The sequence below is a fragment of the Balaenoptera physalus genome (assembly GCF_965194825.1).
Source record: "Balaenoptera physalus genome assembly, chromosome: 7".
NCBI classification, from domain to species: domain Eukaryota; kingdom Metazoa; phylum Chordata; class Mammalia; order Artiodactyla; family Balaenopteridae; genus Balaenoptera; species Balaenoptera physalus.
The window spans coordinates 88,279,179-88,297,576 of NC_138886.1; the positions used below are offsets into that span (position 1 = coordinate 88,279,179).

General features: G+C 36.9%; 1 protein-coding gene and 1 long non-coding RNA gene across 3 annotated transcripts in view; one reads left to right on the forward strand and one right to left on the reverse strand.

Annotated features, from left to right (window-relative positions):
• Window positions 1-18,398, forward strand: part of LOC309664555 — a 402,660-nt gene that overhangs the window by 322,467 nt on the left and 61,795 nt on the right. The window lies entirely within an intron of this gene.
• Window positions 1-18,398, reverse strand: part of ZNF367 (zinc finger protein 367) — a 33,723-nt gene that overhangs the window by 2,890 nt on the left and 12,435 nt on the right. Inside the window, exons 2-5 of one of the 2 annotated variants that reach the window (XR_014265740.1) lie at window positions 6,681-6,831; window positions 3,664-3,783; window positions 2,195-2,333; window positions 944-1,133 (exon numbers count right to left, since the gene is read on the reverse strand). Coding sequence is in view for 1 of the 2 variants with exons in the window: in XM_082469840.1 (XP_082325966.1) it covers window positions 2,195-2,333; window positions 3,664-3,783; window positions 6,681-6,831 (410 nt within the window). In the remaining variant the exon portion in view is untranslated. The remainder of the gene's footprint in view (window positions 1-943; window positions 1,134-2,194; window positions 2,334-3,663; window positions 3,784-6,680; window positions 6,832-18,398) is intronic. The other variant, XM_082469840.1, reaches the window with a different exon arrangement.

The following is an 18,398-nucleotide window of genomic DNA, read 5'->3' on the forward strand; positions in this document are numbered from 1 at the left end:
TATAGAAACAGTAGAATAATCATTAGAAACCCATTTATTCTATCCACAGAGGGATGATGGCTTCTGACAAAGTTAACTATGAGAAAGTTTAAACCCACAAAATAGGACAAATGGATTAATATGTGTAACACATAGAGCTTATTCAAGAATTTAACAGCACCATCATTTTCTATTACGTAGCCAACTGATAATTCACAAGAGAAAATGCAAATGTTCCACCTTTTTTGATAACCAAAGAAAGGCATATTTAAATGACAGTACCATTACCTACAAAAATGTCCATTCAAAGACTTGTATATTCATGTTCATAGCAGCTTTATTTGTAATAGCCAAAAACAACATAAAGGCCCATCAAGAGCTGAATTAATAAATAAGTGGAGGTGCATCCATATAACAGATTACTGCACAGCAATAAGAAGGAATGAAATGATACACTCAACAACATGATGACTCTCAAAATAATTATGCTGACTGAAAGAAGCCAGACGAACAAGTACATACTATATGACTCCATTTGTATAAAACTCTAGAAAATGTGAACTAACTATAGTGACAGAAAGCAGATCAGTGTCCTTTGGGGTGGAAGAGGGCAGGGACATGCAGGGACAATGGATTACAATGAGACATGAGGAAGCCTGTGAAAGTGATGGGTAAGTTCACTATCTTGATTTTGGTGATGGTTTCACAGGTGTCTACATACGTCAAAAGGCATCAGATTATACACTTTAAATATGTACAATTTATTGTGTGCCAATTATACCTCAATAAAGCTGTTTTTAAATTTACATATAAAAAAAAATACAATTACCAGATTTCAGGAAATCCAGACTACTCAAACTAGAAAAGTTTTGGAAATACTCAGAAGTATAAAAAGAGAAATGCAAACAGTTCAGTATGACTTGAAGGACAACTAAAAAAGGAAAATAGCAAAATAGCAAAATACCTTAGCAAGGTCAGCAAGGACTGGGTAACGAAGGGCTTTGAATGCTATAATAAAGGGCTTAGACTTAATATTGAGCATCATATTAGCATTTTAGAAAGACTCCTCTGGCAGCAGCATGGAGAATGGATTGAGAAGACTGAAGTGGCTGAATCTGATAATTGTTAAGGAAGTAGAATCCATAGGTTGGTCACTGAGTAGATGGGAGAAAAAGAAGATAAACACAAGGATGACTAATAAGTTTCTGGCTTGGGCAAAATTAGATATAATGGGGCAGTGGGGGCCAGGCAGGAGGAAGAGGGAGGAAGGAAGTGATGCAGTACTCGGGACAAATATATTCCCTGTCCTTGTGGAGCTTACGATCCAGCAGGGAAGATAGCCACTGAACAAGTAAATGTGCGAAGGAGGTTTTGAGAGGGAAAATACAATGTGTTATAAAAGCATCTATTAAGTGGATTTAACTTTGTTTGTTTTGGGGGTTAGTGGGCAGGTTAGGGAAGAACTTCCTGAAGTAATGTTTAACCTGAGTAAGAAATGAAGAATGAGCAGAGTGGCTAAATGAACAGGGAAGTGAGCACAAAGGCCTGGAAACAACAGCAATAGTGCTGTTGAGAGACAAGGAGCCCGGGTGGCTGGAGACAGCTGTGTTGCTAGAGGGAGGCAGAGCCACAGCAACACAATTAGGGATTCTAGACTTTATCCTCAGTACAGAGGAAGCCAGTGAAGCTAGGGAGCGGCACAGTCAGCTGCTGCTGGTGTGTATGTGATAGATGATTCCTTAAATCAAAATATCCTTAGAGAAATGTTTTTATACTGGTGCCGTTGTTGCCATTAAAAAAAATTAAACTGGGTGCTTTTTGGAATTTTACTTTAGAATAACATCTAGTCTCTATCCCTCTAATAATCAACACGTAGCTAAATCCAATATAAAGAAAATGAAGAGGGACTGCATTAATGACAAATGAAATACAATACATAAAAAACATTCTTTTCAAATGGGGTAAACTCTTGCTTTTAAAATAAATTGTGGTCTGAGCACTCAGACTAATTAATATCATATAGTAGTTTTCTATCACACAGATCCAAATAAAACTCCTAACAATTCTGTGGTTTCAGGAAACAAAGTGCCATTTCAAGTTATTTTATAAAATGTGTAGAAAAGCGACTTATTTAAACTGAATGAACTGTCAAAGTCCCCAACTTCAACCCACACACTGGGCAGTGTTCTGCAGTAGACTCCAGAGAGAGCCTTACTTTGCCAACCACTCGGCGGCAGCCTGGTTGTCCACAGCCTGGGGCTTACTGAGAGCATCTGTGGGCTCCTCTCGCTTCAGCCTGGCATAAGGGTGCTTCGGACAGTGGCGGTTTGCATGGGTGAATCTGCTTAGGCAGCCTTCAAAACACAGAAGGAAACAGTTATCAGAATCTGGACATCCAGCAGACATGGAAAATGTTCAGTTTCACTGGTATCCGAGAAAAGTAAATTAAGATGATGAAATTTATCATTCTATAACTTGAGGAGAAAAAAAAATAACCCTAAGCTGATATTATCAATGCCACTGAGAGGAATGTGAAGACGGTTCTTTCACCTTGGTCATCGCAATGTAAATGCATTCAACCCCACTGGAAAGTGATTTATTAGCACAAATCATAAAAATGTTCAAAATCTCTGACCCAGGAATTTCATTCTTGGACTCTAGCATAAAAAAAATCCCAAAAGGTAAACAAAAGTTTAAGAAGGAAAACATGCCCCTCATGTTTGTTGGTAACAAGCAAATTTTAAAAACAAATTAAATATTTAATAACTAACATTGAGGCAATCATTGTTCATATGCTAACGCATATATATGGAATCTAAAAAAAAAAAATGGTACTGATGAACCTAGTTGCAGGGCAGGAATAAAGATGTAGACATAGAGAATGGACTTGAGGACACGGGATGGGAGGGGAAAGCTGGGGCGAAGTGAGAGTAGCATCGACATATGTACACTACCGAATATAAAATAGTTAGCTAGTGGGAAGCAGCAGTATAGCACAGGGAGGTCAGCTCAGTGCTTTGCGATGACCTAGAGGGGTGGGATAGGGAGGGTGGGAGGGAGGCTCAAGAGGGTGGGAATATGGGGCCACATGTTTACATATGGGTGATTCACTTTGGTGTACAACAGAAACACAGTATTGTGAAGCAATTATACTCCAATAAAGATCTATTAAAAAAAAAGAAAAAAAGAAAACCATGGAGAAACAGAACAAAACTGTACTGAATTTCAAATATAACTGTGTAAAAATGTACATAAGAAAAACAGCTTAAGAAACTATGAAATTACCAACAGTAGCAGTGTTGAGCTGGTAAAATCCACCCCACCCCCGCTCCTCCTGTACTGAAAATTTCGACAATAATGTGCTTCTTTCAGTTTAACAGTTAAAAAGTTTAAAACCAAAGTAAAAGCCTACTCTAAAGGCTGTATTTACTTGTATAGATTTTTCTACAGCATACAACTGGATATAGCATTTTTAATTGCCCTTTAAGATTTTCACCTAAAAAGAGTACTTTATTTAAAAATCAGTCATTTTCTGGAAATCGAGCATGTATCACAATTAACAAGGAAGAAAACTTATGAGGTTTGATTAAATCTTTCTCAAAAATCTCGCTTCCCAAAAATTCAAGCAAAAGATATTTTAACTTCCAACTAGCTATTCCATAAACTTAACTCCTAACACCATACCATTTTCTGAACAAACAAAAGGTTTTTCTCCGGTGTGAAGACGCTGATGGGTTTTGAGCTGTCCACTTTGAACAAAGGCTTTTCCACAGTCTGGATAATCACACAGATAGGGTCTCTCACCTAAGTAGACAGATGTTATATATTATTTCTGAGACAATAAGGTGAGAAGGGGAAGGGGCAGGGAGAGAGAATCAACCTTTATGTAAGTTACGACTGCAAACAACAATTAAAACATGTCACAGGGCTTCCCTGGTGGCGCAGTGGTTGAGAATCTGCCTGCCGATGAAGGGGACACGGGTTCGTGCCCTGGTCTGGGACGATCCCACATGCCGCGGAGCAACTGGGCCCGTGAGCCGCAATTACTGAGCCTGCGCGTCTGGAGCCTGTGCTCCGCAACAAGAGAGGCCGCGATAGTGAGAGGCCCGCGCACCGCGATTAAGAGTGGCCCCCGCTTGCCACAACTAGAGAAAGCCCTCGCACAGAAACGAAGACCCAACACAGCCATAAATAAATAAAAATAAAAATAAAAATTATAAAAAAAAAAAAAAAAAAACATGTCACAGCCTCTGCAGAGCTGCAAGTGGAAGTGCTAAGGGCACACTTCGATGATATGAAGCATCTATCCACTTGGAAGCACAATATTTTCTTTAGGCGTTGAGCTTTTAGGTACCCAGGTTCAAATCCTTGAAGTTATCATCTTCAACTTATTCCATATTTTCGCCCCACAATCCAAATCGCTAGTAGCTCTTCTTGCTGATTCTTTAACATGTCTGCCACTCCTGCCTTCCCACTGCCACCTCCCCTGGTCAGACTGGTAGCCCCTCCCACCTAGAATGAACCCTGGCAGGCCTCTAGTCTCTGACCTGCACAGCACTTCCAGAATAGCTGCCATGCAACTACCCTCTAAAATTACCCCAAACCCTACTATACCCCTTGAACAACTGAAAATTATCTGCTGACTTTTAAATGGTCCTCTAATACCTGTACTATAGCTACTAGGTTAGGGAGCAGGGTTTATCTTTACTTCCCTCTTGGAGATTCATTCCAGCCATGAGGCAGTTCCCCATCTTCTACTCCTTGAAATCCCTATCTTTTCTGCCCATTCAAATCTTCCCAATCCTGTAGTCTCAGTAAAACTCCTCCCTACCCCCCAACCCCCGCCTCCAAATATTAAGCTACATATCCCTTCACTAACTTAGTGTCTATGTTGTTTATGTATCATGGTACTCTCCTTATACAAAGATGCGTAACACCTTGTACTCCATTTCAATTTCTATATACAACACAGCGCTAGGCTAAAGAAAGTACTCAAAAAGGTTGTTTTTCAATCATGATTAAACTTATTATTTCTTGAATAAACATTCTTTGGTCAACAACTATATACTGGTTCTTCCCATATGACTCAAAGAACAGTAATGAGTCTTCCCTAAATTTCTCATTATTTAGAAATGTACTAAATGAATGTGACAGTTGGACACAAGTTAATAAACATAGGATAAAGTAAGACAAAAACCTTTTATAAAGCATATACTATTAGAGCTTAACTATAGCATGGAGATCTTCGGCTCAGTTCCCTGGCATACAGTGTAGTAAGCCTGGAAGTACTGGGTGACACACAATGGGTTAGTGGTAGATCAGGACTGGGACTCAGGCACCTTTTTATTATGCCACATGGTCTTGAATCTTGGCAACTGATTTCACACTGGCAACATGTACTCTACAGCTGTGTACCAGTTATTTGGGGTTATTTCAGACTAAGTAGATTGAAAAAATACAAAAATTCTCAAAATCAGATATTCATTCAATAATAGTTTTACTGAATGATACCTAAAGTCAAAACATCTTGGCCACCTTAGTTTATAATGATTCAAAATTAAAATTTTACCCTTTTTCAGGGATTTAGCTAAGAAAACTGTATTCTAGCATACCTTAAAATATATCTTTTCAAAAACAGAAAGAAAAAAGAAACAGGTGATGACCGTAAACATACTGGAACAAACAGGCCACTAAGGGTTAAAAGCCCAAGTTCTAGACCCATACTGACCAACAGAAGTAGAATGAGGACCATTTCTGGTAGCCACATTAATAAAGTAAAAAGAAACAGGTGAAATTAATTGATAATATACTTTATTTAACCCAATATATCTAAAATTCTATCATTTCAATTTGTAATCATTATCAAAAATTATTAAGGGTATCATTTACTCTCTTTTTTTCATACTAAGTGTATTTTAAACATCCTGCTCATCTCAGTTTAGACTAGCCACATTTCAAGTGCTCAAGAGCCACATGTGCTACTATACTGGCCAGTGTAGTTCTAGAATTAAGGGTATGAGAAGTTGTAAGTCAGTGGTAATTGGGTGTTTTCGTGCCTCAGTTTCCTCATCTGTAAATTATTTGATATCATTATTAGAACCACATGGCTCCTTCTGGGTGGGACCAACTTTCTCTATGGAAAGAACAAGGCCCTCTTTATATTATCTTTTTGCTCTCTATATGGTATTTTTATGGTATTTTAAATGCAAGTATAACTTCTCTACACAAATAAAGATATATGATAGTCTTGGGATAGCTACCTACAATACACTTAATTCTGAAAAATTATACTTCACCTTAGATTTAATAGGTCAAATACCTTGAGGACTGTAGAAATTCTATTAAAAACTTGACTATAACTGATTTAGGATTTGGCCTACAAATCAGTTTTAACAATTATACAGACAACTTAAGGGCATATCAAGTAAAATATGGATACACAGAAGGATAGAACCAAATTTAGTAATAACATTCCTGTGACAACTACATTAATTACCATGATAACTTTAGAAATCACATGGTATCAATGTTCAGAAAACTATCCCTCCCCACCAAAAGAGAAGCTGACTACACAGTGCCTGTTTTAAAAACTTTACAATAAGGAAATGTAAGATAACTAAAAATTAATTTATAGGCCCAAACATCAAATCAGCTTTCAGTTAAGTATCACTTTTGGCACTCCGTAAATTTGCTCAGCTTACCTGTATGAGTCCTTTTGTGAGCCTGGAGCGATTTCTCCCGTGGAAACACCCTATTACAGATGTTACAACGTATTCTGCTGGACGAATGCTCTCCTTCATTTATTAAATCCCGTACAGTATCTGCTCTGGGTCTACCACGTCGGATTCCATCCTGTTAACAATTTGCAAAAACATTAATATAATTTCTTGGACTCCACTCATTAAAGCAAAATATCATAATACAGGCATACCTTATTTATTATGCTTCACTTTTTTTTTCAATTTTTGAATTTTATTTATTTTTTTATACAGCAGGTCCTTATTAGTCATCAATTTTATACACATCAGTGTATACATGTCAATCCCAATCGCCCAATTCAGCACACCACCACCACCACCCCCACCACCGCTTTCCCCCCTTGGTGTCCATACGTTTGTTCTCTACATCTGTGTCTCAGTTTCTACCCTGCAAACCGGTTCATCTGTACCATTTTTCTAGGTTCCATGTATATGCGTTAATATACGATATTTGTTTTTCTCTTTCTGACTTACTTCACTCCGTATGACAGTCTCTAGATCCATCCACATCTCTACAAATGCCCCAATTTTGTTCCTTTTTATGGCTAAGTAATATTACATTGTATATATGTACCACAACTTCTTTATCCATTCGTCTGTCAATGGGCATTTAGGTTGCTTCCATGACCTGGCTATTGTAAATAGTGCTGCAATGAACAGTGGGGTGCATGTGTCTGTTTGAATTATGTTTTTCTCTGGGTATATGCCCAGTAGTGGGATTGCTGGATCATATGGTAATTCTATTTTTAGTTTTTTAAGGAACCTCCATACTGTTCTCCATAGTGGCTGTATCAATTTACATTCCCACCAACAGTGCAAGAGGGTTCCCTTTTCTCCACACCCTCTGCAGCATTTGTTGTTTGTAGATTGTCTGATGATGCCCATTCTAACTGGTGTGAGGTGATACCTCATTGTAGTTTTGATTTGCATTTCTCTAATAATTAGTGATGTTGAGCTTTTCATGTGCTTCTTGGCCATCTGTATGTCTTCTTTGGAGAAATTTCTATTTAGGTCTTCTGACCATTTTTGGATTGGGTTGTTTGTTTTTTTAATATTGAGCTGCATGAGCTGTTTATATATTTTGGAGATTAATCCTTTGTCCGTTTGCAAATATTTTCTCCCATTCTGAGGGTTGTCTTTTCGTCTTTTTTATGGTTTCCTTTGCTGTGCAAAAGCTTTCAAGTTTCATTAGGTCCCATTTGTTTATTTATTTATTTTTATTTCCATTACTCTAGGACGTGGGTCAAAAAAGATCTTGCTGTGGTTTACGTCAAAGAGTGTTCTTCCTATGTTTTCTTCTAAGAGTTTTATAGTGTCCAGTCTTACATTTAGGTCTCTAATCCATTTTAAGTTTATTTTTGTGTATGGTGTTAGGGAGTATTCTAATTTCATTCTTTTACATGTAGCTGCCCAGTTTTCCCAGCACCACTTATTGAAGAGACTGTCTTTTCTCCATTGTATATCCTTGCTTCCTCTGTCATAGATTAGTTGACCACAAGTGCATGGGTTTATCTCTCACCTTTCTATCTTGTTCCATTGATCTATGTTTCTGTTTTTGTCCCAGTACCATATTGTCTTGATTACTGTATCTTTGTAGTATAGTCTGAAGTCAGGAAGTCTGATTCCTCCAGCTCCATATTTTTCCCTCAAGACTGCTTTGGCTATTCGGGGTCTTTTGTGTCTCCATACAAATTTTAAGTTTTTGTTCTACTTCCATAAAAAATGCCATTGGTAATTTGATAGGGGTTGCATTGAATCTCTAGATTCCTTTGGGTAGTATAGTCATTTTCACAATATTGATTCTTCCAATCCAAGAACATGGTATATCTCTCCATCTGTTGGTATCATCTTTAATTTCTTTCATCAGTGTCTTATAGTTTTCTGCATACAGGTCTTTTGTCTCCCTAGGTAGGTTTATTCCTAGGTATTTTATTCTTTTTATTGCAATGGTAAATGGGAGTGTTTCCATAATTTCTCTTTCAGATTTTTCATCATTAGTGTATAGGAATGCAAGAGATTTCTGTGCATTAATTTTGTATCCTGCTACTTTACCAAATTCATTAATTAGCTCTAGTATTTTTCTGGTGGCATCTTTAGGATTCTCTATGTATAGTATCGTGTCATCTGCAAACAGTGACAGTTTTACTTCTTCTTTTCCAATTTGTATTCCTTTTATTTCTTTTTCTTCTCTGATTGCCATGGCTAGGACTTCCAAAACTACGTTGCATAATAGTGGTGAGAGTGGACATCCTTGTCTTATTCCTATTCTTAGAGGAAATGCTTTCAGTTTTTCACCATTGAGAATGATGTTTGCTGTGGGTTTGTCATATATGGCCTTTATTATGTTGAGGTAGGTTCCATCTATGCCCACTTCCTGGAGAGTTTTTATCATAATGGGTGTTGAATTTTGTCAAAAGCTTTTTCTGCATCTATTGAGATGATCATATGGTTTTTATTCTTCAATTTGTTAATACAGTTTATCACATTGATTGATTTACTTATATTGAAGAATCCTTGCATCCCTGGGATAAATCCCACTTGATCATGGTGTATGATCCTTTTAATGTGTTGTTGGATTCTGTTTGCTAGTATTTTGTTGAGGATTTTTGCATCTATGTTCATCAGTGATATTGGTCTGTAATTTTCTTTTTTTGTAGTGTCTTTGTCTGGTTTTGGTATCAGGGTGATGGTGGCCTCACAGAATGAGTTTGGGAGTGTTCCTCCTTCTGCTATATTTTGGAAGAGTTTGAGAAGGATGGGTGTTAGCTCTTCTCTAAATGTTTGATAGAATTCACCTGTGAAGCCATCTGGTCCTGGACTTTTGTTTGTTGGAAGATTTTTAATCACAGTTTCAATTTCATTACTTGTGATTGGTCTGTTCATATTTTCTATTTCTTCCTGGTTCAGTCCTGGAAGGTTATACCTTTCTAAGAATTTGTCCATTTCTTCCAGGTTGTCCATTTTATTGGCATAAAGTTGCTTGTAGTAGTCTCTTAAGATGCTTTGTATTTCTGCGGTCTCTGTTGTAACTTCTCCTTTTTCATTTCTGATTTTATTGATTTGAGTCCTCTCCCTCTTTTTCTTGATGAGTCTGGCTAATGGCTTATCAATTTTGTTTATCTTCTCAAAGAACCAGCTTTTAGTTTTATTGATCTTTGCTATTGTTTTCTTTGTTTCTATTTCATTTATTTCCGCTCTGATCTTTATGATTTCTTTTCTTCTACTAACTTTGGGTTTTGTTTGTTCTTCTTTCTCTAGTTTCTTTAGGTGTAAGGTTAGATTGTTTACTTGAGATTTTTCTTGTTTCTTGAGGTAGGCTTGTATAGCTATAAACTTCCCTCTTAGAACTGCTTTTGCTGCATCCCATAGGTTTTGGGTCGTCGTGTTTTCATTGTCATTTGTCTCTAGGTATTTTTTGATGTCCTCTTTGATTTCTTCAGTGATCTCTTGGTTATTTAGTAACGTATTGTTTAGCCTCCATGTGTTTGTGTTTTTTAAGTTATTTTCCCTGTAATTCATTTCTAATCTCATAGCGTTGTGGTCAGAAAAGATGCTTGATATGATTTCAATTTTCTTAAATTTACTGAGGCTTGATTTGTGACCCAAGATGTGATCTATCCTGGAGAATGTTCCGTGTGCACTTGAGAAGAACGTGTAATCTGCTGTTTTTGGATGGAATGTCCTATAAATATCGATTAAATCTATCTGGTCTTTTGTGTCATTTAAAGCTTCTGTTTCCTTATTTATTTTAATTTTGGATGATCTGTCCATTGGTGTAAGTGAGGTGTTAAATTCCCCCAGTATTATTGTGTTACTGTCGATTTCCTCTTTTAGAGCTGTTAGCAGTTGCCTTATGTATTGAGGTGCTCCTATGTTGGGTGCATATATATTTATAATTGTTATATCTTCTTCTTGGATTGATCCCTTGATCATTATGTAGTGTCCTTCCTTGTCTCTTGTAACATTCTGTATTTTAAAGTCTATTTTATCTGATATGAGTATTGCTACTCCAGCTTTCTTTTGATTTCCATTCGCACGGAATATCTTTTTCCATCCCCCCACTTTCAGTCTGTATGTATCCCTAGGTCTGAAGTGGGTCTCTTGTAGACAGCATATAGATGGGTCTTGTTTTTGTATCCATTCAGCAAGCCTGTGTCTTTTGGTTGGAGCATTTAATCCATTCACGTTTAAGGTGGTTATTGATATGTATGCGCCTATCACCATTTTCTTAATTGTTTTGGGTTTGTTTTTGTAGGTCCTTTTCTTCTCCTGTGTTTCCCACTTAGAGAAGTTCCTTTAGCATTTGTTGTAGAGCTGGTTTGGTGGTGCTGAGTTCTCTTAGCTTTTGCTTATCTGTAAAGCTTTTGATTTCTCCATCGAATCTGAATGAGATCCTTGCCAGGTAGAGGAATCTTGGTTGTAGGTTCTTCCTTTTCATCACTTTAAGTATATCATGCCACTCCCTTCTGGCTTGTAGAGTTTCTGCTGAGAAATCAGCTGTTAACCTTATGGGAGTTCCCTTGTATGTTATTTGTCGTTTTTCCCGTGCTGCTTTCAATAATTTTTCTGTGTCTTTAATTTTTGACAGTTTGATTACTATGTGTCTCGGCGTGTTTCTCCTTGGGTTTATCCTGTATGGGACTCTCTGCGCTTCCTGGACTTGGGTGGCTATTTCCCTTCCCATGTTAGGGAAGTTTTCGACTATAATCTCTTCAAATATTTTCTCAGGTCCTTTCTCTCTCTCTTCTCCTTCTGGGACCCCTATAATGCAAATTTTTTTGCATTTAATGTTGCCCCAGAGGTCTCTTAGGCTGTCTTCATTTCTTATCATTCTTTTTTCTTTATTCTGTTCTGCAGCAGTGAATTCCACCATTCTGTCTTCCAGGTCACTTATCCTTTCTTCTGCCTCAGTTATTCTATTGATTCCTTCTAGTGTAGTTTTCATTTCAGTTATTGTATTGTTCATCTCTGTTTGTTTGTTCTTTAATTCTTCTAGGTCTTTGTTAAACATTTCTTGCATCTTCTCAATCTTTGCCTCCCTTCTTTTTCCGAGGTCCTGGATTATCTTCACTATCATTTTTCTGAATTCTTTTTCTGGAAGGTTGCCTATCTCCACTTCATTTAGTTGTTTTTCTGGGGTTTTATCTTGTTCCTTCATCTGGTACATAGCCTTCTGCCTTTTCATCTTGTCTATCTTTCTGTGAATGTGGTTTTTGTTCCACAGGCTGCAGGATTGTAGTTCTTCCTGCTTCTGCTGTCTGCCCTGTGGTGGATGAGGCTATCAAAGAGGCTTGTGCAAGTTCCCTGATGGGAGGGACTGGTGGTGGGTAGAGCTGACTGTTGCCCAGATAATCAAGTTCTTACTTCTTTCTGCTCGTGTTGGAGGGTCTCCTGCAGAGGCGGGGGGTGGCTGTGGCTCACCGTGGGGACAAGGACACTGGCAGCAGAAGTTCTGGGAATTACTCCTTGGCGTGAGTCCTCCCAGAGTCTCTATTACGCTTCACTTTATTGCATTTTGCAGATACTGCGTTTTTTACAAATTGAAGGTTTGTGGCAACCCTGTGTTGTCAGATGGTGATTAGCATTTTTTAGCAATATTTTTTAGAAAAATTTTTAAAAGTGTTTTTTATTTAAGGTAATTTTTAGACATGATGCTACTGCACACTTAAGAGACTACAGTATAGTGTAAACATAACTTTTTATTCACTGGGAAACAAAAGCTTGTGTGACTTGCAGTCTGGGACTGAACCCATAACATCTCAAAGGTATAACTGTAAATAGTTTTTTGAAACCCTTCTTGAGTGACATCAGTGAAATGGCAAAGTAGGTAGTTCCAAGGGCCCACCCCTCCACAGATCACTAAGAAGTCGAGCAAAAACTGTTCAGAATCAGCTTTGTCACAACTCCAGAAAACGATGAGAAATTTACAGCAACTCAGAGAACAATGAATCAAGAAACAAGCAACGTAAAACAGTAGGAAAGCTTTGCAGCGCTTTTTACAGCCCTTGCCCCACCCCTTCACTCAGTGGTCTTTGAAGATTACTGCCTTCATTCTCAGTGTAGGAATCTAGTCCCTGGTTTAAGAAAGAACAGAGAAGACTTTACTCTGAAAGAATTTTGTTTGTCTGTTTTGCCCAGCCTGGGGACTACCTGAAGGTCTGACACAAGATGCTTGTCTTTGTTTTGCTAACTTAGAACTCTCTCTGGGCAGAAAAGTGGCTACACAGAGGGCATCTCTCAAAAACCTTGTAAGGGCAATAACAACTTGCTGCCACCTGGGGGAAAAGATTTCAACTAAGGCACACAGACACACCCAAAGCCTGGGAGGAAAAGCTGGGGAGAGAATTCCTCGGGAAATTAGGGCACTGAAAAGTGCCCACATATCCTAAAGACAGGAATTTAGGAAGCCACACACTTGCCTGCCCAGCGCAGGAAGCATACTCAGAAAAGACCTGAAAAGAACATAAGTTTTCACCTCTGGCTGATCTTTAGGCTCAGCACAAGCAAGAAATGAAGGCTAAGACAGACTTGTAAACAGTCTGGCTAAGTACAGAAGGAGAGCTACAGCACAGACCATTCTGCAAAGTTAGAAGGGGTTTTTCCCCCCTTTCTTTTCTTTTCTGTTTTGGTTTTTTGGGGTTTTTTTTTTTTTTTTGGCATTCAAGATCTCTCTCAAAATATGAGCTGACTAAAGCTAAAGAAACAGACTTTAGAGAACAAACACAATAAAGAATAGAGTTTACAAAAATAGTTTAGAAAAGTCACCAAACAACTACAAACCACAGCACACAACTAAAACAAACTCTGAGGAGAGAGAAGAATCTGATTTCCAGAGTTACTACTTTATAATATTCAAAACACCCAGTTTTCAACAAAATATTACAAAGCATGCAAACAAACAAAAATATTAACTCCCATACATAGGAGTTAATTTCTCCTATGAGTAAGCAGACATTGGACTTACTAGACAAAGATGTTAAACTGTATTAAATATGCTGAAAGAGGTAATGGAAACAATGGACAAAGAACAAAAGAAAACCAGGAGAACACTGTTTCAACAAACAGAGAATGTCAAAAAAGAAACAAATTATTTTTAAAAATAGAAATTCTGAAACTAAAAAATACAATAACCGAAATGAAAAAAATTCACTACAGAGTCTTAATGGCAGATTTGAACTGTCAGGAGGAAAGAAACAGCAAATTTAAAGACAGGTCAACTGAAATTATCCAGTCTGAGGAAGAGAAAGAGAAAAGAATGAACAGGGCCTATGATACCAGTAGGACATCAAGTGTCTTATGGGTCCATTTGGGCTGCTAAAACAAAATACTACAGACTGGGTAACTTATAAACAACCAAAGTTTATTTCTCACAGTTCTGGCAGTTGTAAAGTCCAAGATGAAGGTGCTGGCATGGTCAGGTTAGGGACTACTTCCCAGATCATAGCCAGTGCCTTCTTACTGTGTCCTCACATGGCAGAAGGGGCAAGAGAGCTCTCCAGGGCCTCTTTCATAAAGGCACTAATTCTATTCATGAGGGCTCCACCCCCATGACCTAATCACCTCCCAAAGACCCCACCTCCTAACACCATCATCTTCGGGGGTCAGGATCCAACACACGAATTCTGGGGGGCACCACAGCATCAAGCATACCCCCCCACACACAATTGGAGATCCAGAAGGCAAGAGAGACTAGGGAAGAAAGAATATTTGAAGAAATAATGGCATAAACACAAAGACGGATATACATGGAGACATAATCAAAGTATCAAAAGACAAAGACAAAGAGAGACTCTTGAAAGCAGCAAGAAAGAAGCAGTTTATCACACATACCAGTCCTCAATAGGAATAACAGCTGATTTCTCAGGAGAAACTATACATATCAGTGGGATGACATGTTTAAAGTGCTGAAAGGAAAAAAAAAATCAAACAATCATCTTATATTCAACAAAACTATCACTCAAAAATGAAGAAATTAAGCATTCCCAGACAAACAAAAGCTAAGAGAGTTCATTGCTAGACCTGCCCTACAATAAATCTAAAGGGAGTTAGTTCTTCAGGCAGAAATGAAAAGACACTAGACAATAACTCAAAGCCATACAAAGAAATAAACGACACCAGGTAACTACATAAGCCAGAAGTATTGCACTTTGGGCTTATAACCCTTCTTTTCTTTCCTATATAAAAGACAAATGCCAAGTGTATTAAAAAATAATAAATCTTTGTTAATGGGAACACAATATAAGATGTAATTATGACAAAAAGAGAGAGGGACAGAAATATATGGGAGCAGAACTTTTGTATACTATTGGTGCTAAGGTGATATTAATTCAAAAAAAAAACAGAAAAGGAAACAAGAAAGGAAAGAAAATGGTACACTACAAAAAAATTCAAACCCTAAAGAAGGCAGTAATCGAAGAACTGATAAACAAAATAAGTATAACACTATAGAAAACAAAATGGGAGAAGTTCTTCCTTGTAAGTAATCACTTTAAATGTAAATAGATTAAATTCTGCAAACAAAAGGCAGAGATTGGCAGAATGGATTTTTTTTTTTAAATGAACCAACTATAGGCTATCTACAAGAAATTCACTTTAGAGCCAAAAACATAAATAGGTTTAAAAGTGAAAGGATGGAAAAAGAGATAACAATTATAAACACATGCACACCTAACAACAGAGCTCCCAAGATGTATGAAGCAAAAATTGGCAGAATTGAAAATAAAAAGACACAGCTCAAAAATAGCTGGAGACTTTCACTTTCAATTAATGGATAGGACAACTAGACAGGTCAACAAAGATATAAAAACAGCAGAATATCCATTTTTTTCAAATGCACATGGAACATTTCCCAAGATAGACCATATGTTGGGCCCAAAGCAAGTATCAATAAATTTTAAAAGATTGAAATCATCCAAAGCATCTTCTTTGACACACTTGGAATGAAACTATAAATAACAAAAAGAAAACTGGAAAATTCACAAATATGTGGAAATTAAATAACACTCTTAAACAGCCAATGGGTCAAAGAAGAAATCACACAGGAAATTAGAAAATACTTTGACACGAATGAAAATAAAAACACAACATATCAAAACTTATGGGATACCTTTCTAGGACTGGAAGGCTTAATATAAGATACCACTGCTACCCAAAGTGATATACAGATTCAGTGCAATCCCTATTAAAATCCCAAAGGCCTTTTTTGCAGAAATGGAAAAAGCAATCCTCTACTCATGGAATTGCAAGAGGCTCCAAGTAGAAAAAACAATACTTTAAAAGAACAAAGCAGGACTCACACTTCCCTATTACAAAATTTACTGCAAAGCAATGGCAATTAAGACAGTGTGGTACTGGCATAAGGAAAGACATAGGCCAATGAAACAAAATGAGAATCAAGAAATTAACCCTTATCCTATGGCCAATTGATTTTCAACAAGGGTGCCAAGAGCATGCAATGGGGAAAGAACAGCTCTTCAACAAATAGTTCTGAGATAACTGGATTTCTACATGCAAAAGAATGAAGTTGTACCTCACACAATATATAAAAAATTAACTCAAAATGCATCATACACCAAAATGTCAGAGCTGAAACTTTAAAACTCTTAAAAGAAAACGGGGATAAATATTCATGACCTTGGATTTGACAATGGATTCTTAGATGTGGCACCAAAAGCATAAGCAACAAAACAATAGATAAACTGGACTTAAAATTAAAAACATTTGTGTCAAAGGACATTATCAAGAAAGTGAAAAGACAACCTACAGAATGGGATACAATATTTGCAAATCATATGTCTGATAAGGTTTTAGTATCCAGAATATATAAAGAACCTTTACAACACAACAACAAAAACTCAAATAAAAAATGGGTAAAGGACTTGAATAGACATATCTCCAAAGCAGTTATATGTATGGGCAGCAAGCCCATGAAAAGATGCTCAACATCATTAGTCATTAGGGAAATGCAAATCAAAACTACAACTGAGGTCAATTATATCTCAGTAAAGCCTAAAGGGAAAAAAATTAAACACACACACACACACACACACACACACACACACACACACACACACAGAGAGTGAGATACGACTTCACACCAACTCAGTTATACTCAAAAAAAAAAAAAAAAAAACCAGGAAAAAAGTAGAAATAAGGTTTTTTTTTGTCAAGAATGTGAAGAAACTAGAAACTTCATACATTGCCAGTAGGAATGTAAAGTGGTTTAGCCACTGTGGAAAAGTTTGACAGTGTGATACAATGTCATATACATATGTACATATACATATACAATGGAATGTTATTCAGCCATAGAAATGATACATGCTACAAGGTGGATGAACCTCAAAAACAGTATACTAAGTAACAGAAGTCAGACACAAAAGGCCACATATTTTATGATTCCATGTAATAAAATGTCCAAAATAGGTAAAACCACAGACAGAAAACAGATTGGTGTTTTCCAGAGACTGCCTATAGAGGGGAAAAGGGAGTGACTACTTAATGAATACAGGACTTTATTCTGGAGTGATGAAAATGTTTTGGAACTTGATATAGGTGGTGTTTTCACAACATTGTGAATTACTAAATATCAGTGAATTATACTTCAAAATGGTTAATTTTATGCTATGTGAATTTCAGCTCAATTTTTTAAAAAACTAAAGAGCTCTGAACATACTATGGACTTTAGTTAATAATGTACCAATTTGGTTCATTAATTGTAACAAATGTATCATATTAATGCAAGATGTTAGCAATAGGGGAAACTGGATATGTGGTTGATGGGAACTCCCTGTACTGTCTTAACATTTCTATGTATGTAAAACTAATCTAAAATAAGCATTTCCTTGAAGAAAAAAACTTTCTTTCCAGGTAAGTTAAATTTTTACACATATAAATGAAAGAAAAAAAAAAGAAAAACATAAAAAACACCTACATCCAAACTGAAGATGTTTTTACTGCTGTCAATATAAAAACCTAAAGCCTTCCCAAAGCTTAAAAACATCAGCCTGAAACCTTGATAATAAGCCACAGCAAAATTCCCTTCAATCAATTTTCACCTTGAGAGAAAAGCTCAATCTCCATGGATGAGTTATCTTATAGGATAAGTCATGTCTAAAAAATTCTTAGATATTAAAACATATTTCTGCAACAGCCAAGAGGTGGAAACAACCTAAATGTCCACTGACAGATGAATGGATAAAGAAAATGTGATATATACAATGAAAAATTATTCAGCCTTAAAAAAGGCAATTCTGCCATATGCTACAACGTGGATGAATATTAAGGGCATTATCCTAAGTGAAATAAGGCAGTCACAAAAAGACAAATACTACATGATTCCACTTATATGCGGTATCTAAAATGGTCAAACTTAGAAACAGAAAGCATAATGGTGGTTGCCAGGGGCCATAGAGAGGGAGAAAGGGGGAGCTCGAGATGGGTGCAGTTTTGGTTTAGTAAGATGAAAAAGTTCTGGAGTTCTATTAAAACAATGTTCATATAGTTAATACTTTAAAATGGTTAAGATGGTAAATTTTATGTTATGTGTTTCCTGCCACAAAAGTATAAAAAGAAAAAAAAAATGTGAGGGGACTTCCCCGGTGGTCCAGTTGTAAAGAATCCGCCTTCCAATGCACAGCACACGGGTTCGATCCCTGGTCA